Here is a 22576-nt window from a genome sequence, read left to right on the forward strand (position 1 = left end):
AAATCTAAAATTATTCCAAAATAAGAAAATGATAATTTAAGGGCCTCTGCTTGGTAAACAGTTTATTAAAATCAAGTCTTTAACAATAATTTTTAGCTTTATGTGGTTGTATCTCTTAATGTAATAGCAGATAGACAAGATACTACTGAAAATATCCACTCTTTTTATTATTCATTACCAGATTTATTCTATAGCAATACAGAGTGCCAAAATGGAAACACTTATGCTTTCCAACTCATATTTAACTCGTTTTGACATTTTAATGGAAAATAACTGTAGTCACACAAGATGGGCATTACAGTCAATGAGTGTGTTTGTGTATTTCCATGAATATCATAAGGCTTCATTTGACGTCATCATGGCTTGAGAGCTATGAGCTATAAAGTACAAAGGGTACATGGGAAAGCGTTGTTCCATAGGAAGGAACAGAAACCATATTACCAGGGATCTGGTCTCAATTCCTTTCAAAGAGAGTCTTCCTGCCTCACTAAGATTCTAAATCTATTAATAAATAGAAATCATATTGAAACTCGATATACATCTCATTTTGCCAATTATATTTTTATTGATCGGCTCTAATCCCTCAAATTTCTACTCAGATTCATGTAACTTTTTTTCACTTCCACAATATCACTACTCCTACAAATACCTCCACTACCAACCAACCACCACCATTTCTGCTAATAAAAACAAAATCTAAAAGTATCTGTCTTGGTCAGCTTGGACTGCCATGACAAAATACCATAGACTGAGTGGCTTAAACAACAGACACTTATTTCCCCATCCTTCTGGAGATTAGAAGTCCAAAATCAAGGTGCCAGCATGGTCAGGTTCTTGGGGAGCCCTCTCCCTATCTTTCAGATGGTCACCAGTTCTCTGTGGGCTCACATGACTTCCTTCTTTGTATGTGGGAGCACAGAGAGAGAGAGAGAGAGAAAGCAAGCTCTGTGGGGTTTCTTCTTATAAGAGCACTTACCCCCTCCTGAGGGGCCCACCCTCATGACCTCATCTAAACCTGATTACATCTCAGAGGCCCCATCTCCAAATACCATCGCTTTGAGGGTGTGAAATCCAACGTGAGAGTTTAGGAGAGATGCAATTTAATTCGTAGCGGTGTTCAAAACCCAAGAGTTTCAGATAAGAGTGTGGACAATGTGACAAACTCGTATTCTAGACAGTTTCTGCAGGTTATCTTTGTGAATCCTCAAATAGCAACTTCATGAGGTATATTGGTCTTAATTTATAGATGAGGAAGTTAGGTACTAGAGAAGTTAAAATAACTTCTGCAAGACAAGACATTTAAAAAATAGCAGTATGTGCACTGAATCAAGATGTTCTGGCTAAAGAACAATATTCTTGGGCATTGCAGTAAAATACCCTCAATCCCAATACAAATGTGTGGGACTTATACTAATGACTGAGGGAAATGATTCATCCTGGGCAAAAATTCACACTGTATTGTGGAAGGAGTAATTTTAGAAAGAGAGTAAATGGATGCATTTTTTTCTCTTTCATTCAGCTGTGTAATAATAAATGTAAATAGCCATATTGGTTAATAGTATTCAAACTATTGTGAAATTAACAGGAACTCACTTGCACTCAACAGAGAATTTAGTTTGTCTGTTAATATTATATATAACATAATAACCATAATTATTGGAATTATTTGAGACCTTTAAAAGGATGTTGTTACAAGCAATGCTTTTTATAATGTATGTAAATATCCATAATGGTTATGGATGTGCTGAACGAAGTCTGCTGCTAAGGGTATTTTTATCAGTTTTGCATTATACTACCCTCTGTTAGTTCATGACTCCTCGGTAGCCTGACAGAGGCGTGAACTTTGTATATTTTGTTTCTGTTCACTGTCACACTAATCATATGTTATAGGCATTATTTTCCACCAGCCAAGAGAAGGATACGTGCTTAGAGGGTTCAGTGACTTGCCCAGAAGTTACATGGCTCTCAAAAGGGATCGAGTTGGAATTCCAAGTCCAGTCGTTATGGTTCCGCATTCCGAGTTTCAGAGATCATTAACGTGTTGATTTTTATTTTTAAAAATTTGTATATGGCGCTCTAATTGTTCTGGCCACAGAATATTTGGATCTGAATATTCTGATTCTGCATTTTGTTAGAACTATGTGTCGTTAGTAAAAGAAAGTGTCCCTGCGTGTGGCTTTGTCCTGTGTGGCAAATTGCACTTACTTTGTAAGTTAAAGGAGCCGACCTTGTTAAGAAACTACTGTGCACTCGCATGTGGGCTCATCTTGTTGACTCTTCCCTCTGTCCTATGAGGTCCCTTCTTTATGAGACATGGAATGATTAGTCTAAGGTTGCACAGCTAGTAAATGGCAGAGCCGTGATGTGAATCCATCTGTTGGATTCCAACATGTTGGGAGAGGTCATTGTGAGGATGCTACCACCAGTTGACCTGAGGGCTGGACCGGAGCAGTCAGAGGTTCCTCACCTTACCCTGTCCTTGGAGGGCACCTTCCACCGTACCTGTAGGCAGAAGCATTTCAAGCACAGTCTTGAACAGGCAATGTGTTGTTGAGACCATCTGGACTGAATATGTGGCTGAACCCCATTAAGGCTTCTCTGTGTACTTTTTAAGATTCAGCACCTTGTGGCCACCCAAGATAAGCCTAGTATATGAGTTCCCTTGCTCAGTAAACCTGCCACCTACCGACCTGGGGTGGCCTGCCTCTTTCTTGGGTCTCTCCTGGACCAAATTTCACCCAGGGAAATCCCAAGTATGCAAACTAACACAAAGTTTTACTCATCTTCCATGATACCAAGCTGCCTTTTCTTGTATGCTCGTGTTTTCTAAATTCATTACCTTAAATTTACTTAAAATATAAAGACCTTTCTAAAGTTTAAAGAACAGAATCTATAATGCTAAATAAACCCATGGAGAACTGAGTTGAAGCTAAATGAACCACATGTTGATATTATATTATAATCAATATTCACAATTGCTTTATAGTATTTTACTGTGAGGGTGGAGATCAGTAAGGGGCCACCAAATACATAGGTAACTAGAACCCAATGTGCTAACCCCAAGTGTGTAAGAAGAATACCAGGAGATCTGAGGGGGTGATGTGACATCTTATTTCCAGGTATGTGGGTAGAAATCCTGTGACACAGGAGGTGTATCTCAGGCAGGTTGAGAAGGAGAGACACGTGCACATGTGCCGAAGCTCAGGATTGTCCTTCAGATGCTTTTTGAAGCTACTAGGAAGGAGCTAAAAAGGTAGCAAGAGTCAAGTGGAAGTGTGAGCCTTGTTATTCTGTTTATTCTGTTTTGAGGAGAGATCTTCCACACGGTTGGTCAAAGAGTACCTTGTAACATGGGAAACACTGTCTTCTAGCCAGTAATGAACAACGCACGCTCCAAAAACTATTATATTATCTGGCCAGTATTAGTTAAAAAAAAAAAAGAAGAAGAAAAGAATAGAAGAAAAAGAAGAAAAGCATAGTGTAGCAACTTTACAATTTGAATAAAGAAATAGAAGAGAAATACAGTTATCTAAGTCTCTGATGCTTCCTTCTGTGCATTTCTTTCTTTCTCCTTTCTTTCTTTCCATTTATTCATTTTTGAGAGCGAGAACAAGAGTGTGAGCATGAGTGGGGGAGGGGCAGAGAGAGAGGAGACACAGAATCCAAAGCAGGCTCGAGGCTCTGAGTCGTCAGCTCAGAGCCCGATGCGGGGCTCGAACCCATGAACCATGAGATCATGACCTGAGTCGAAATCAGATGTCCAACCGAGTGAGTCACCAAGGATCCCCTCTTCTGTGCATTTCTTTAGGGCTATAGAGAATGTATACTCCAGCAAAACTGCTAAATGTTGAAATTTAAAATTGTGGCCAGGGGCACCTGGGTGAGACTCAGTCGGTTAAGCGTCCTACTTCGGCTCAGGTCATGATCTCACAGTTAGTGAGTTCAAGCCACACGTTTGGTCTTTGCACTGACAGCTCAGAGCCTGGAGCCTGCTTCGGATTCTGTGTCTCCCTCTCTCTGCCGCCCCCCTGCTTGTGCTCTCTCTCTCTCTCTCTCTCTCTCAAAAATAAATAATAAACTTAAAAAAACTAAAAAATAAAATTGTGGCCCATTTGCCTTGCTAGAACTCTCCAGTCACTGAAAGGAGACTCATTTTATTACTTTGCTTTAAACATACCTGGGGAGGGAGGGTGACAGAGTGGGCGTCAGGTGACAGGCTAATGGTCCGATATTAATTAGTCCTATGAAACAGGGGCAAAGCCTAGGAATGATGGTTTGTAGGTGTGTAATTACCAGTCCCGCTTTTTTACCAAAGCTGAAGAGATGTGTGTTCTGACAGAGGTGTGTTCAAATGCTGACACTGTCACTGTCTTTATCCTAAAATGAAGAAAACCTACCTCATGTAGTAGAAATGAAGATTACATGTGTATATAAATTTTTAGAGGCATTGCACATAATAAGCATTTAACAGATATCAGTTACTCTCTAGTATAAAAGAGTAAAACAGATGCTTCCATTATAAAAACACCTATCTTCCTGCTTTCTAAATTAATGTGTGAGTGTTTGGGCTTTTAAAACAAACGAATCCTACAAGATAAGCAGTTTTAAATGTGCTGATATTTGAAAGATAGAAAATAGAGCATTAGGAAAGTGCATTGATCTCATGAATCGTGACTCATGGAAAACAAAATTGTTTGTCACTGGCACGCTGAGATAAATATTTTATGCGATATTGACACCATTTGATTTTATTAGATTAAAAACGATTGAAGCCAGCACATCGAAAACCTCAAAACATAAAATCTTTTCACAAAATATCATTTTTCATTAAATATTGTGTTTTTAAAAGTTTGCTGTAATATTGGTGAATAACCTGGTTTAGGCTCAAAAAATGTTCTATCAGTACATTTAACAAAAATTATTTCCAATGGGTTAACTGAATAGGTAAATTCCTGACATTACAAAACTCATGCGGAAAGGTAGATAATAAGATTCCTTCATTTGCTTTCAGATTTTCAGACGATGCTGGTTGGTTTTCAAGAAAGCTTCTAGTAAAGGACCCAGAAGGCTGGAGAAATTTCCAGATGAAAAGGCAGCGTATTTCAGAAACTTCCATAAGGTAAGTCACCGTGTTTGGAATCACTGGGGAATAACTGGGACCCCTTGGCAACGATTCATGGAGACGTTTCTTGTGATAGATGAAATCTGCAGAGGCAGAATGCACAACCAGGATAAAATGTCCCTGTTCAGATAAAATGCAAAAGTTATTTTTCTCCTTTATTTTAATCATCTGCTGTAAATGCCAGTGGTTCCTCTGCAAAATGAAAGACTCATTTTTATTGCTACTTTGCAAAATGAGATGACTCATAATTCAGCCACATCATTTCCCAAGGTGCTGAGTAGGCATTTTCCCTCTGTTCAGGTTAATTGTGCATTTGTTACTTTGATTTAAACTGTGGGCAATATTTAGGAGATAAAACTTTCGAGGCTGGCATTAACAGTGCTAATGGCTCTGCTAATGTGCATAGTATTTGCTGTTAGATGGTTTTAACACGAAAGGATCATCGAATATGTTGATGTGTAGAGATGTAGCCAAACATTCCATGAATGAAATACATTTACCAAGAATTAAAAGTATGTAGGAAACAACCCTAGAATGATACTGAAATTGCTACCTAGCGTTGTGTTTGGTGATAACATCAAAACACAGGTAAGTATCTGATAATTAGATGGTCAGAATTCCCGGTCAGAACTCAGAACTGTGAAGCAGTTTTGTTTGTTGTCGAAATGCTTCAATAAGCCCCGTAAAACATCTAATTTCTCATGGTTGGTAGTACAGAGTAGTTACCCTGAATGATGTAGTGATTCTGTGGAATTTATTTTATGTGATATATGGTCTAATTCCTCCTTTTATTAAAAATAGGGTGCTTGCCAGGAGCTGGCAGGGGATAAATAGACCTAGCACAGAAACTGTCCTCTATGATACCATAATGCAGGATGTATGTCATCAGAAATTTGTCCAAACTCAATGTACAATAATGCTGAGGATGAATCTTCCTGTAAAGTATGGACCTGGGGTGATTACGTTGCGTCGAAGTAAATTCATCACTTGTAACAAATGTACCACTTTGGGGTGGGATGTTATTAAAGGGGGAGGGAATAGGGAAATCTCTGTACCTTGAGTTCAATATTACTGTGAACTTAAAAATTCTCTAAACGATAAAGTCCTTTTAAAAATGGATTATTCTACACTAATGGACTAACCAACTCTGTTACAAAAGTAACTAGCAGCAATTTCTATTATATTTAAAACTGTATCAGAGAACGTAACATTTGAACTTCTTTAACTCTCTATGAGGTATTCTAAATATTAGTATAGATTTAGTGTCAGAGAATCCAAGCTCACGTTCCTGCCCAGCCGCTTACTAGCTCACGGGAGTTTGGTTTTCTCATGTGTACGTGTTCTTTACATGCCTTTTTTGAAGACTATTGGAGATAGAGTATCAAAGATAGTGTGCATATTCTAACTACGTCAAAAATTATCTGGAAGTCTAAAGTTACACTGGTATTTTGTATTAGGATTGTGATCGTGGCAATATTTTTAAACCTGACTTTGTGAAAAACTGCCAAGTTGTGACACGTGAGCCTGTGACCTTTAGTTTTTGAGCAAAATTTTGAAAGGCTGAGCATACTCTATACTCTGGATTCCTGGTCAGAACCCCTGCCCACTGGTCAATGCGGGATGCTCTTCAGCCAGCGAACCCAGAGCCCATGCACTCAAAACTCAGGCAGAATCCTCAAGAAGGAGAAAGATCACCCTGGAAAATAAATTGTTGAGAAAGATCAAGAATCCTAATCACGTGTGTGCGCGCGCGTGTGTGTGTGTGTGTGTGTGTGTGACGAGAAGATTAAGATCCGCTCTTTGTGTGTGTGTGTGTGTGTGTGTGTGTGTGTGAGACGAGAACATTAAGATCTGCTCTTTTATCAACTTTCAAGTATATAATACAGTATCGTTAACTGTTATCACCATGCTGTACGTTAAATTTCCAGAACTTATTCATCTTACCCTCTGACCGGGGGGGAGGGAGATGCTGACTAGCCTTATTTTGGTAATCATTTCACAATGTACACATGTATCAAAGGACCACATTGTTTACCTTAAACGTACACAATGTGATATGCCAATTATATCTCACTGATCAAGCTGGAATAAAAACCACTTAACCACATTACGCACTGGGTAAGATTGTAGCCTCTAGAATCTAGCTTGCATATTCAACAGTTGTGGGAAATTGCATAAACTCTTTACGCACTTAATTTGTCTCCTCTTTTAGATTCAGATGATAATAGTATAACCAATTATAACCCAAAGAAGGGTTATTGTAAGGAAAAAAGTGGTGCTATAGGCATAAAATGAGATTAAGTATAATAAGATATTATTAACAAATTAAATTTTATAGCTAAGTATGCAACTAGTTTCTTGGCATATAGTAAGTTTTAGTAAATGTTAGTCATTTTTTAATGTTTATTTATTTTTGAGAGAGAGTGGAGAAGGGGCAGAGGGAGAGGGAGGCTCTGAAGCAGACTGTGTGCCACAGCTGAGAGCCCAATTTGGGGCTCAAACTCCCAAACTGAAGTCGGAACCTTAAACGACCGAGCCACCCAGGCGCTCTGATGTTAGCCGTTTCAGTCTAGGCTAGATGTGACGGTGACTCGGGTACAGGTGTCACTGTTGGAGCTGGAGATGGAAGGATGCATTTTGGATATGATGTGTGGACACTGACAAGATGTACTTTGGGATTCCATGTTGGGTCTTCGTGAAAGGTTAGGACTCGTGGAGATTCCTGAGTTTGGGTTTGAGCAACAGACAAGAGGATGGTGAAATTCGTGAAGATGGGGAAGACTAGAAGAGCAGACTTTGAGTAAAAATCACAAGCCTTCACTGACTGGCTATGGGGGAAACGGGAGAGGAGTACGAGTTGCTGTCTTTTCCAGACTGGGTGACAGATGAGTGGTCATGCTGTGACACAGACAGGAACCCTGTGCACAGGAGCAGTTTTCAGTGGTGAAGAGAAGGCCTTGGCCTGTTAGATTAGGTGTCTCTACGGCACATTCAGATAGATATTTTTCCTTAAACAGTTAGCACTGCAGGCAGATTACATTGAAGATGCCCAGGAGAGCTACTGGATGGTGATGTTAAGGTGGGTGTGTACTAATGTGTGTCTGTGAAAGCTTGATCAGTGTGAAACGAAACTCTTTCCTCTAAAAGACGTGGACTTGGGTACCAGTCTTGTGACATTCAGGGTATTTTACAGGGATTTCAAATCTAAGTTCATCAAGAGTTAACCAATCGAAAAAGTTGACATTTGATGGAAAAAAAAAAAACAAAACGACTAATTCAAAAAATGATAGAAAATTATGTAAAGTGGCACTTGAATGAGGAAATGCTAGTAAAAGAAATGTTAAAATCCTGGAGAGTATTTAAGTCCTTTATAGTGATTATCAAGACTGTTTAACTGGAACTTCCCAACTGAAAGTTTTAATAATTCTAAAGAAAGAATTGTTTATTTTACCAACAAGAAAACTGTGAAAACTACCATCCTGCTGTTCCTGAAAACACCACCCCAGAGGTTAGACGGTGTTAATTTGTCCAAGCCCCGAACAACTAGCCATCAAGGCAAATGAGCAGTTACGAATACATATTCATGATATTTTTATCCTGACCTATACTTTTGTTTCTGCAAAATCAAAAACTGAACCATCCCTTCCCATGGTTTTTTCCCTGAGAAGAATTATGAATCCTTTTTTTGCAGAGCTGTGAACTTCTCAGTTCCCTCTCATGGTCTGGTTAAATAAAGGGAGATCTCTTCATGTAAAAGGCTGACATTTTAAAAATCTGTGTTTTCCTTTGAGTAATTAATGGTCAATTCAAATATTAGATCTCCAGAATTGTAAAACAAAATCTTCATTTTCAAGATAGTTTAAAGTAGACTAATATGGATTCCCCAATTGTTCTATTTGTTAATTATTAAATACTTTAAACTTGTGCTTGGTCAGTTATTTTGATAGGCCCCAAAATCTGCTACAGTGCTCAATAGCACTAAATCAAAGTAATCAAATGAGTGATATATTTCCAACCTTAGTGAGGGGCTTTATGAAAAATAGCTAAGGACAGAATTACTTCTTCCCCAACTTTAACTTTGTGCTATACTCTATCTGGAACATACATATTATAAAGCTGATGAGTATTAATGGTCCCATTTAGACTTTTGATATGTTTACTGTGAGAGAGATCTTGCTGCATAAATCAATTTTTATATGAAACTGCTATAAAATGGTATATACTTTTTTTTACTTCTTGGTAGAAAGAAATTTGAAATTCAAATCACTGGCTGCTGAAGGAAGTTATTAAAAATGCATTAGGATTGGAAATGTAGCTGTATATAATTGTCATAACAGATATTCAAAACAAATTTATCCTCAATGAAAACTGAACTAAAGCAATTTACATAGAATCAGCTAATAAATTTTCCTTAATTTTCTAAGCAGATGAAAAAGAAACAGTTCATAGAAATTTTGATAAAATAAATATGAGTGCTGTCTGTAGGGAGGAAAGTATAAATAAAATCCCTGAGAAGAATGAATGAAGATAGAACTATGTGAATTTCCAGTGATGAGGACTACGTGATTCCAGAAAATCAATGCCTGTATTGGGACAAATCTTATTTCTGAATCCCCTACAACCTGACATTGAAAACATCATTTTGTTCTATCTGCTTTACTCTTGGTTGGAGTTGTCATTATTTATCTTTATGTAAAGCAAACATCTGAGAAACTTGGGGAAAAGACGAAGACATCCTACCTGGAGATACAGTGTACCCTTAAACAGAGGAGCCAAACTACAGGCAAATGTGTCAACAGCACATGTGTATAGTGTGTTATGTGGAACACTTTCATTTTGATTCCAGCAGCTATACTTGGATGAACACAGTACTTGGTGTGACGTGAACTGTGTTAAAGGCTTGGTGTCTCTTGAAAAGTCTGTTGGAAGTTCCCACAGTAGTAATCATTTGATCGCGTTAGGGCATCTTACCCAGTTGTTCATTCATCCATCCATTCATTCATTCATCCATCTGTAATCTCTTATCTTGAAGAAGTCTCAATTTTTTTAACTAAGCTATTAACATACACATTGATTCTTGACACAGTCACACACGAACCCCTGATCATTTATTTATTGGTTTATTCATATTATCTGATCACATGTTAGTCACTGAAAGATGACTTAAAGAAATGGAATATGAAACGTTGCATTTTATGTAGGAGGAAAAGAAGGGTGGAAATGCCCAAGACATGATGCACCCCCTGTGTAATTTATGTCTCTGACAGAGATGGGTGGGTCGTGAATGGACAGCTCTAAAATTAGCAAGAGAGACCAGGTGGTAAGAGCTTCACGTGGAGGGCATCAGCAAAGTTGTGATCTCAGAATACTAATAGGGAACTCTCAGAGTTAAACTTAATCTTTGTTATATTGAATCAAGTTCAATTAAAATTTTACAACATCTAAGATATCTCCAATAAGTATCACTTTGGGCAGTTGAAGGATGCCATGGAAACTAGATCACTCCGTAATCAGGGTTTTTGTTTATAACTCCTTATTCCACAACAGATATCGGTTCACTGAGAAGGAATCAGACTCAGAAAATATCCATAAGACTGATCTGGACTTGACTTAGAGTATACAGAAATATGATTTATGTTAGCAAAACTACTGTCTTTATTTGACTTTTTAAAACTATCCATTTGTGTGTGAGGCAGTCATCCACAATGGTACTACATCTAAAAAAAACCATAAGATGACTTAAATAATATCTTTCCCTCACTCTACTATGTGTAAATGCAAGTCATACCATAGCTCACAAAGTGAGCTGATAATTTCATGTAAGACAGTATGTAACTTGTAAAATAATTATGATTGTGCCAGTCATTTCTGCCTCAGATTTTGTATCTTTGAAACCAGGGAAATAATTCATACCAACTTTAGAAAAATTCTGACACTAATTTGCCTAATAACGTAACTTGTAACTTCAAACCAGTCATTTTATGTAGTAAATCAGATAGTAATTTGAGGAAGAATATTCAATAGCACAACTCTGTGATGACATTATCTCCATCATTTCTGAAGCATTTTTACATTTATTTAATGGGTTAGATCCAATTCTCTTTATTATTTCGGAATATCATCAATGCAATTTTGGTTTTGAAACATCTCTTTTTTTACCCAGAGTCTGGTTAATTGTGCAATATCTGACAGATGCAACAGGAGACACGCTTAATGCGTAATGGTCACTGAAGGCAAATTGTTTTTCTGCCATTCATGGAAAATCACATATTATACCACAAGTAATGAATGCATATTCATTTATAGCTTACAAGTTGAAAAATATTTCAGTGAGGATTCATTCTTGAATTAATACATTGTACCTCACTATAAATGTCTACCTAGAAACTTTCATAAGTAGCAATGATGTTTCGTATTTAGTTTAATGCACATAATATTTAGAAATATTAAAGCCTTTTTTCATGTAACACTTGTACAAAAAACAAAGTCAGAATTTGAAGATTCCACTAACAACCCAAGATTACGAATCAGTAGCAGTCACTAAACTGATTTTATTGATTAGAGAACAGGTTCTTCATTTAGGGAACGGTGGGTTTTGAAATTTGGTGAAATTGCTTGTTTTGGTGAGAACAGTCGCATTTGCTCTGCTCACAATCATTGTCACACATAACTTGACCTTCTGAAGAAATGGTTGAATTCTTGCTAACCAGTGTCCAGGGAAATTCTATTTTTTGCTTCCTTGTTTTGTTGTTTTTTTGTTTGTTTTTGTTCTCAGACAGAGAGAATGAGAGAGATGATGTTTGCTTACAAATGCATCTATTTTCTCCTACTTCTCCTTTTCCAGAATCTGTTTTAATCAAGTTAATCAGATTTACATGTCCAGTGTACTAGATTACGTTTTAACATGATTTGCCATACCTGGAAATTTCCAGATTCTTTCTATCTTTTTGTAAAAGGTTTGTCTGGGGGTAGTGGAAGCTGTCCCCCTAAGCTCGGGGCGGCCATGATATTCTCCTAGGCTTACAGCTGGTACAGCCAACTCTGATAGTGGTCGAAAAAGTCAACCTTTATATCTTTTATTCCAGTTCCATTTTGCAAAACCAATATAGTTGGACTCATCATTATCCCCAAAGGTTGCAGTACAATCACTAACAATAATTATAGCACAGTTTTCATTTTCTATTGTTGCGTAACGAGTTACCACAAATTCAGGGGTTGAAAAAACACCTATTTATGAGCCCCCCGTTCTGTAGGGCACAGGTGTAGCATGGCTGGTGTTTCTGTTGAGGGTTTCTTGGGCACTGAAGTCAGTCGGACCGAGTTATCTTGTGGCTCTAGAGAAAAGTCTGCTTCCAAGTGCCTAATATGGTTGGTGATTTTAGTTTCCTTCAGCTGCATGACTGATGCCCCCGTTACCTTGTTGGCTGGTCAAGAAGGGACCACTCAGTGCTAGAGACTACCTGAAATCCTTGACATGTGGTTCTTTCCCTCCCCAACACAGCAGTGGCACAACGAATTCTTTGAAGCTTTAACTCTCAGACTTCTCCTCTGTGACCAGCTGGAGAAAACACTGCCTTTAACAAGTTTCAGTGATAGGTCAGGTACACCTGGAGTAGCTGTGTTGTGATCTAACTTCAGTGTATCATGTAAATTTTCATTATGTTTTTAATTTGGGAAAGAATTTTTTGGTTGGCAAAGTGAGAGAGCTACTGTTCCCTCATAATGTGTAGGAGGTATAAACATTAAAGACATTGTATTTGAAATGAAACATGATGAAACTTTGACATTTCAGGCATGGGGTTTAACTAATTCAACACCCATCTGTAACTCACTTCTTCCTTTCCCATCTCCACCATAGAGATGGAGGAAACCGGATGGTCACTTTTTCATACTTCCTGTGGTTAGAAAGGTCCCTTTCTGGCTAATGAAATATAAACTTAAGCCTGCTAAAAGGTACAGAAGAGATTTTATTTTCTGCTATGGCCAGCGATGTCCCTTACTCCTTTCTCCTAAATTGAAAACATGATGGCTAGAAATGCAGCCACCATTTTGCACCCATGAGGAAATGAGCATAAGAGAAAAGAGAAGGGTAGGACAAATATTTGGCCCTGAGATGCTTCTTCTAATATCATCAAACCACTGGACCAACACCAATAACTGCTTACTTCAGAGTTCTTATGTGAAAAGTTTGAACTGTTTGTTCAAATCAGTGTCTAGCAAACCTTTATTTGTAAAGGGCCAGATGGTAAAAATTTTAAGCTTTACAGATTCTAAGATCTCTGTTGCCATTCTTCAACTCTGCGCTTAGAGTATATCCAACTGCCAGAGACAATATATAAACAAATGGCTGTGGCTGTGTTCTGATAAGACTTCACTTACAAAAATACACGGTAGACCAGATTTGGCCCATAGGTCACAGTTTGCATCTGCAAGATTTCAGTCATTGTTAATTGAGTTCTTCAGTACTTGAAACTATATATTTTTTTAATTTAATTTTATTTTTTTTAATTTTTTTTAATGTTTATTTATTTTTGAGACAGAGAGAGACAGAGCATGAATGGGGGAGGGGCAGAGAGAGAGGGAGACACAGAATCAGAAGCAGGCTCCAGGCTCTGAGCCATCAGCCCAGAGCCCGACGCGGGGCTCGAACTCACGGACCGCAAGATCGTGACCTGAGCTGAAGTCGGACGCTTAACCGACTGAGCCACCCAGGCGCCCCATTAATTTTAAATAAAAAAGAGTAAATAATGCTGGATATCATGTCTAGATGCTATAGGTGTATAGGCAAACCTTAGCTAAACATGATTGGTAGTTAACTAATAGGGCACACCTAGAACTGGTCTCATAAGCTTAGAAAAATAACCATAGTCTCCTTCAGCTTTTTTGTATTCTTTGGGACGGATATATATTAATGATCATACCAATACTCTTTTCCACTCTGTGTCCTTTACTAGAGGAACATAATTGTGCCCATTAGTTATGTTAAGTGGTATCATATACCAAGCCATAGACAGATAGGCTGAAGACAAATCAGAGCCCGGGTAAATTGTAATAGGCATATAATTGTTAACAGCGGTTGACTTGCTAGAATTTCACACATCATCATTCAGTTGACTTCTTTTTGAGGGAAGTGGATTTTCTTCCCTCCCTCCTTCCTCTTTCTGTTTCAGGTATAATAAGACTCAGCTGCAGATTGAGTTCATTGTATTGCTTGATGGCTGCTATCATCATCCTTTTCTGCAATATTTGATCAATCGGTTTTATTCCCATCCTTAACCCCATTTATCTCCCCTCCTCTAAAGATAATCATTATAATTATAATAAGTTTGATGGGAAACTGTGGGTTTCTTACAAATGTATACTGTTGATTTCTTGAACATGTACTACATTGTTAATTCACTTAAGTACTATTCTATTATAACTTACTGTGTTTCTTATTTTTATTCATGCCGCGTTGTGGCTTTTAAGATCCATTTGCATTTCTATGTGTCCATTTTGCCACTTGCTTCTGTTACGTGATACCCTATAGTTTCCATCCATTATATTTTACTTTTCCATTTCCCTAGTAACAGAAACTAGGTTGCTAGAACTTCTCATTATCCCAAACAATACCGTAATTAAGATTTTTGTACTGTGTTTTTATGATCCAACATGAGAAACTTTCTGAGACATATAAAAAGAATGAGATCATTGTGTTAAGGATATATGAATACTTAAATATGTACTACCTGTGACTTTCCAGAATGTCTCTCCTTTCTTCACATCTACTGGGTGTGTGAGGGTTCTGTAGTCTCGCATTCCCATGGACACTTTCCATTATTTACTGACTTCTCTGAATCTGATGCGTGTAAATCGATATGAAGTTGTGTTTTAACATGGGTTTTTCTATTCCCAATTAATTTGAAAAATTCTCCCTACGCCTGTTTGCTTTCGATGTTTGTTCTTCCAGGAATTCCCCAATCATATCATTTGTCCACTTTCCTACCAGAGTTCCTACATTTTTCTTGCTGTTTTGTAAGGTTTCTTTGTCTCTTCTAAATATTAGATTACTTCAGGGTTAGACACGGTAAATAATTTCTCACCTCTGTCATCTGTCTATAACTTTATGGAGTCTTGCATTAAACAGAAATTTGCAAATTTGGATGATTTCAAATTTTTCGTGAGTTCGGCTTTAGTCGTTGCTTAAGAAATACTAACCCACCCCACACATCGTGAAAGATATTATCCTACATTTTATTCAGTTAACATTATAGTTTTGCTTTTAATATTTTTGCTTTTCATCTATCTGGTGTTCAGATTTGTATATGGAATTAGGAATTTCATTTTTTTAAAATATTCAGGGGTCAGTTTTCACTCGCCCATTTATTAAACTTTTTTTTATCTTTATAGTTATTATGGTGACATACATTACACACAACACACACAGTTTTCTCCGATTTCTCTATTCTGTGCTGTCTACTCATTTGTTCTTGTAGCCCTAACACGCCTCTTGTTTTAAAAAGTTACCGTGCTATCACGCTCTGCTGGGACATTTGGTAGGCTATTTCTTCCACAACGCATTTGATTCTCATTTCTTGAAGTTGCTTTAGCAGTTGTCTAAGAACATGTATATAATGCCCTCTTTTTACTCAGCTTCTCTTCAAGGTTTAAATTTTTCTCAAAAAATTTCCTAGATACTTCACAGGGTTTTTTTGTTTTGTTTTGTTTTGTTATTGTGAAGGTATTATTGTATTGTATTGTATTGTATTGTATTGTATTGTATTGTATTGTATTCTGTTGTATTTTGTTGTATTTTATTTTATTTTCTGATTAATAATAACTAGTGTAGAGAAATTCCATTGTTTTTTTGTGTTTACTGTAATTGACAATATTGCTGAAAGCTTTTGTTTTCTGTAATAGTTTTTTTGTTGACTCTGTTGGCATTTGTATGTCAGTGATCATTGCCTGCAAATATTGATAGTTTCATTTATTTCTTTCCTAGTCTTTTTCTTTCTTTTTTTTTTCTTCTTTCCTTATTCTCCAGGACATGTTTACCTTAAAGCAGCGATAGAAGCATACCTGCCAAGTTTCTACTAATAAATGGAATGCGTCTAATGCTTGTGCATGAAGTATTTTTTCTTCTTTAACCTTTTAAACAAAGAAAATTCCTTTCTATTTTTGATAGAGTATGAGTTACTTTCTCATAAAATGTGTTGAACTTTATCAGTGATTTGATTTTTTATCTGCTGAGATAATTATGTAATTTTTCTCACATAATCTGTAATTTTGAGAAATTCATTTGGATACATTCTGATGTGAATTATACTTTTACTCCTGAAATAAACCTTACTTGCATGTTGGGATTTTTTTTCATTAATAAGTAAAATAACTTTTTTTAATTTTTCATATCTTATTTTAGGATCAATATTAGACCAGGCTCAGAAAGCTAAAACATGTTTGCTTTTTTTTTTTTTTTTCTGGAATATCTTGCAGAAGATACTGATTAATCATATCTTGCAAGTTTAGTAAAACTCAATTATGAAATAGTCTAGAAATGAACTGTTAGGAGATGAATGTATTGTTTTGTTTAAGTTTTCTAATTTTTTTGCTGCCACCTTTTGACATTTAGTATTTTTCTAGATATATATCTTTTCATCTAGCTTTTCAAATTAGTATTCATTTGTTTGCAAGCTTATTAATATTTAGATGTTTTGTTTGTTCAGTTTTTCCCTTTTCAATGCTGTACTTAATTTATCTCCACCTTCTTTCTTTTTTCTTTCATCTAACTTGCCAGAAATCCCTTTTATTAATCTTTCCATATGGAAACTTGTTATTTTTGCTTTTGTGAAACTTGTCGTTTTTTTCTTCATCTCAGTGATTTCTGCCATTATTGTTTTTGTTTCTTTATTTATTGAAATGCTCTTTTTCTTTTTAACTTCTTAAACTGAATGCCTGAGTTCTTTGTTTTCAACCTTTTTTATTCATGAAAAGTATTTTTCAGCCCATGTTTTTCATGTATTTCTTTTTTAGTGTCTCAAATCTTAATGTGTACTGTCCCATTTTCATTAAAATGTATTTTGTAACTTAACTGATAGTTTCCTTTTTAACTCAGATGTTCTTAGAAATATGTTATTTACTTTTTATATGTGTGGAATATTTCATCATCAATTTATTATAAATTTTAGTTGTGTTGTATTATGGGGGTATAATGTAATTGGTATAATTTGGGTCTTTTGAGTTTACTTATCCTATTTTATCACCTGATACCTGTTCAAGTTTTATAAATAATACAGATGGACTAGAAAAACCCATATACTTGTTTTGTTGTTGATAGTAGATATGAAAGTGTAGGTCTGTACGGACAATGTAAAGTAACTCGACTCTTAATCTTATCTGGCAGAACTTCCACATCTTTGCTTATGAGTGGGACAGATTTACCATTTAACTTCCTTGTGAACTGTCAGATAATTTTGTCACCTGTGATTATAATTTGTCCTTTTTAAAAAAAATTTTGCTATGCTACGTATGTATCTATGGATTCCAAAACCACTTAGGACAGGCTATAAGGATGCATCGCACTGCTTTTGGCATCCGTATTATCTTGCCTGAGAACCGGATTTGATGGGATATCCAGGCAGCCATAATTTCAACTATTCATCCAGGGTCTTAACGTGCAGGCAGGTTCTCTTGCACTTTTCCAGTCTTCTTTTCAGGAGGATCCCAGCTTGTGACGCTTGTAAAGGGTGACTGACGTGCCCCTGCAGATTTTGTGTGTAAACACGGCTTTGTGTCTTTGAACAGCTGCAACAGCTTTTTTACAGCAAGGGCCTCCAGGGCTGTTGTCAGTTGTTTTTCATGCCACCAGTGCTGGACCTTCGTAATGTACTACTTTCCATCTGCTGCTACGTAACGTAAGGTCCGCAGTCTTGGTCAATTCATGGTAACTCTTCCTAGCTGTCAGATGTACACAGCTAACATTGAACTTCTTTGATCAACAGGTACCTTTTCCTGTGTTTTGGTTCCAGAAAACACCAACAAGAGCAGAGTTCCAAAATGCACAATTCATATAACCTCTTGCTCAGATATTAGTGAATTTTCAGATCTTTGTGACAATTACCGACAGATCTATGATTAGAGACCACAGAGGAAGTTTCTGCAAAGAGATGTTTGATTTGTTTGAAAAGGTCAGGTAGGAGATTCCTCCTAACTCTGATATAAGGAAGAGAGTGAGTCCACCAACAGTCTTTTCAACGCTATTTGTACTGATATTTCAGGCTGATGGTAGGCTCCCTATGGTGATGCTTTTCTGTTCCCTGATAATGTGTTCAAACCAGTGAAGTTAAGTTATTATTGGCTACATAGAGACTATAATCAAGCACAGAAGAGGCCAAAAATCTCTGGAGCTGTCAGAACTTTTCATCTGGACCTTTCAATTGTCTCTTTTGGCATAATTTTCTCCACGCCTACTCACTGATACCCTAGTTTAAAGGGAATAACAACCTGAAAGTTGAGGATCTCACCAGCTCCATATCAGGTTAGCCTCAGTGGTGGTCCCCCCTCAGAAATCAATAAATGATTTTTCTAGAAAATAATGGTTTTTCATGTTTTATTTCAGGCTGATGATTTAATGCTTTTAGATGGGTCGTGATAAGCAGAGTTATCCTTGCTTTGTAAATTTTTTTAAACATTTATTTATTTTAGACAGACAGAGCACCAGTGGGGGAAGAGCAGAGAGAGGGAGACACAGAATCGGAAGCAGGCTCCAGGCTCTGAGCTGTCAGCACTGAGCCTCACACAGGGCCCGAACCCATGAACCGTGAGATCTTGACCTAGTATCCTTGCTTTTTAAGAAACTATCAGGCTCAGTCTATGAAGTGTCCAACTTGATTTGGGCTCAGGTCATGATCTCGTGGTTTGCAGGATTGAGCCCCATGTTCAGATTCTCTCTCTCTGTCTGTTCCTCCCCCACTCTCTCTGTCTCTCTAAATAAATAAAAATGTGACAAAACATAAAGTATTTTGTTATTAGAGAAATTGGAGTATATACAAAATTTTTTGTGATTTTTTTTGAATCATTTTTATCTTTAAGACTACTCACTTTATAACAAACAGGGGTAGCTGTCATCAAATAATTGTGTGCAGTTGTACTCGTTTCCTAGGGCTGGTCTACCAAACTGCCACAAACTTGGTAGTGAAAGTCACAGAAATTTATCGTCTCATGGTCCTGGTTCCTAGAAGTCAGATAGCAAGGTGTCAGCAAGGCTGCGCTCTAACAAAACCTCTGGGGGCGGCTTTGCTTGCCTTCTCCAGCCTCTGGTGGCTCCAAGTGTTCTTTGGCTGTGGCAGTGTCACATCAGTCACCTTCCCATGGCTGTTTCTACTTTGCCCTTGCTTCCAAGCCCCCTCCGCTCTTCTCGTGTAAGAACACTTCATTGGATTTAGGGCCCACACTGAATCCAAGATGATCTCCTCCAAAATCTCTAATTCAATTACTTCTGCAAAGAGCTCTTTCCCGAACAAGGATCATTCAAAGGATCTAGGGCTTAGGACTTGGAAATACCTTTTAGGGGCCACTGTTCAACCCAATGCAATAATGAAGATTTCATTTTGTACATCCGCTAAGAGAAGTTACAGGAGCTGTATAGTTGCTGTTATGTCTGTGTTGTAAAACGATAGTTCTCAAAATAAGAATGGTATTTTAGCTGACTGGGCTGTTTCATGCCTTTTTGTTCCTTAGAGTCAGTGATACATATTATTAGACATGCTAAATTTATCCTGGGGAGAGAGAGGAGAGGTTGAAAGGGGAGGAAGTTGGGGGCGGGGGGAGAGGAAGAGGGCAGGGAGGAGAAAGGGAGGACAGAAAGAAGTACATAGTTTTCCTACTTTAGTACATATTTTCTTATGGATTAATTTTCTGCATTTCTTAGACCTAAAAATAGATTATCGCTACACTTTATAATAGACTACCTCAAAATACTTTAGGGGTAATAAAGTAATGAGTTTTCCTGTTATTCCTTTTGTTATCCTTACAATTTGAGTCTTTTTTTGTCATTGACTTCACCTTCTTGCAATAACTTCTTGATTAACAATTATTTGCCATTAATAAATGGCATGATGCTCAAAGCAATAGCTGTTGCATAAATTGATGAAAAGAGCACACTAGTTTGAGAAACAGGAGGCATGGCCCTGATTCTGGTCATCACTTTGACTAACTGTGTGATGGCCAACCAGACAGGGGTGGCCATTTCCCATTGTTCAATGAAGGAAGCTCAGGAGTAGGTTTGCTTTATTAGTTAGAATGTTTTTGGCTGCAAGTAACAGAAAATTCAAATCAAACAACTTACAGAAGAGCATTATCGCATATGAGCGTATCGAGAAGAGCCAGAAAAAGGAACTGGCTTCAAGGTTAGTTGATTCAGTAACCCGTATTCAAGAATGAAAATTAAGGATCTGTTCCGCCCCCCATCGCTGCTCTGCCGCCTTAGGATTGCCTTCATCTTTAACCTAGTAGAATGATAGCTGCAGCATTTCTGAATGATGACATCCAGACAGCATCCATTGGGGAAGAGGGATGATTTTAGCCCAAGGCTATCTCTGTATCAGAAAACATTAATCAGAAGCAACCAGAAAACTTTTGTTCACATCTTATTTGTCATACTTAGGTTACAGCCTCTTTCCTAAACCAATCATGAGCAAATAGACCATCAGCCCAAGAGTGCCAAGTTCTACCATGATACTTGAGGTGAGAGACCCCCACCAGGGCACTTGAGCTGTAGAATGCAGGGGTAGCTAGCTGAACAAAATTAGGTTCTGGTAAGAATGAAGGAGCTGGAATCAGATGCTGTGTACACAACCAGTCGTGACTATTATAGAAAATTCCAGTTCTAGTATAATTTTATCTATAATCACTCTTTTCTAAATGATGCATTTCATAAGGTGGTTTAATATTTGAGAGACCTTAAATGTTTCAAAGACATAAACTAAGCTTGCAATTACTGATTAGATACATGCTGGGGTGGTCAAATAATAAACATTGGAGGACTCTATCACAGCACATAATATCAGAGCACAGAGACATGAAGAGCTTAGAAAAAGAATTACATTGATTTTTTTAGTGTTATGCATTCATGGTTTTCAGTGACAGGAGACAAATACAAAGAAAATAGCTACTGGAAAATTGATGTAAATTTTACTAGAAAGAAACCATTGTAAAATTCCTACGCAAATATTGTCACCCAGGTATTGGAGCATACAATGTATAGGGTGACACCAGTATTTAAATTCTTATGATGAAAGCTGAGGATTTAAGCATGGAAAGATTGGTATTTATTAATTGTAATAATTTTTTTTTTTTTTTTAATTTTTTTTTTTTCTTCAACGGTTTTTATTTATTTTTGGGACAGAGAGAGACAGAGCATGAACGGGGGAGGGGCAGAGAGAGAGGGAGACCCAGAATCGGAAACAGGCTCCAGGCTCTGAGCCATCAGCCCAGAGCCTGACGCGGGGCTCGAACTCACGGACCGCGAGATCATGACCCGGCTGAAGTCGGACGCTTAACCGACTGCGCCACCCAGGCGCCCCAATGTAATAATTTTTAAAAAATAGTAAAATCCCCATCTTCTTTTCTTACTAGAAAGATCAATATTCCCTATTTTAATAAAGTGACATTTTATTAAACCAGTTCCTAAAATGTACCATTTTATTCTCAAAAATAAAATCTTTGACTTAATTAAAACAACCATAGAAAATTAGTAAAATACCAGGATTAAAAGAAGTATTAGTAAATTAATAAAAAAGGAGAGTGCAATTTATTTTCTAATTCATTTTGACCTACTTTTTAAAAGTCTAAATGTTAACTTTTTTCACTTTTCAAAATGTAGTTAGGTTTATAGAAAGAAATTGAGCACTTAAATATAGACAGGTATCTAATCTCAATTGTCATGACAGCAAACCTATAAAAGATACTTTAAAATTCAGAGTAATCTCATTATATATGCTTCTTTCACCTTGATCCTTTACACATGTTTTAATTAGATTGTTTGGGGGGTTGTTTTGCTATTGAGTTACATGAGTCCCTTGTACATTTTGGATAATAATCTCTTATCGTGATTTGCATGATACATGGTTTGCAAATATTTTCTCTCAATCTGTAGATTGCCTTTTCATTTTGTTGATTGTTACCTTTGGTGTGCAGAAGCTTTTTTTGCGAGGACCATATGATTTCACTTATATGTGGAATCTAAAAAATAAAACAAATGAATAAACAATCAAACAAAAAGTCGAATCAGACATATTAATACAGAGAACAAATTGGTGGTTGCCAGAGGGGAGATGAGTGTGAAGATGGGAAAAATGGGTGAAGGGGAGTGGGAGATACAGACTTCCTGCTTGGAATGAATGCCCATTCACAGGAATAAAGGTACGGTGTAGGGAATAGAAGCCATTGTATTGTAATAGCATTTCATGCTCACAAATG

At 37.1% G+C, this 22576-nt stretch overlaps 1 protein-coding gene across 1 annotated transcript in view; it reads left to right on the forward strand.

Annotated features, from left to right (window-relative positions):
• DOK6 (docking protein 6) overlaps positions 1-22576 on the forward strand; it is a 357568-nt gene that overhangs the window by 105838 nt on the left and 229154 nt on the right. Inside the window, exon 2 of the mRNA XM_042911130.1 lies at positions 5012-5119. Coding sequence (XP_042767064.1) covers positions 5012-5119 — 108 coding nt within the window. The remainder of the gene's footprint in view (positions 1-5011; positions 5120-22576) is intronic.

This window comes from Panthera leo, chromosome D3 (genome assembly GCF_018350215.1).
Source record: "Panthera leo isolate Ple1 chromosome D3, P.leo_Ple1_pat1.1, whole genome shotgun sequence".
Lineage (NCBI taxonomy): Eukaryota > Metazoa > Chordata > Mammalia > Carnivora > Felidae > Panthera > Panthera leo.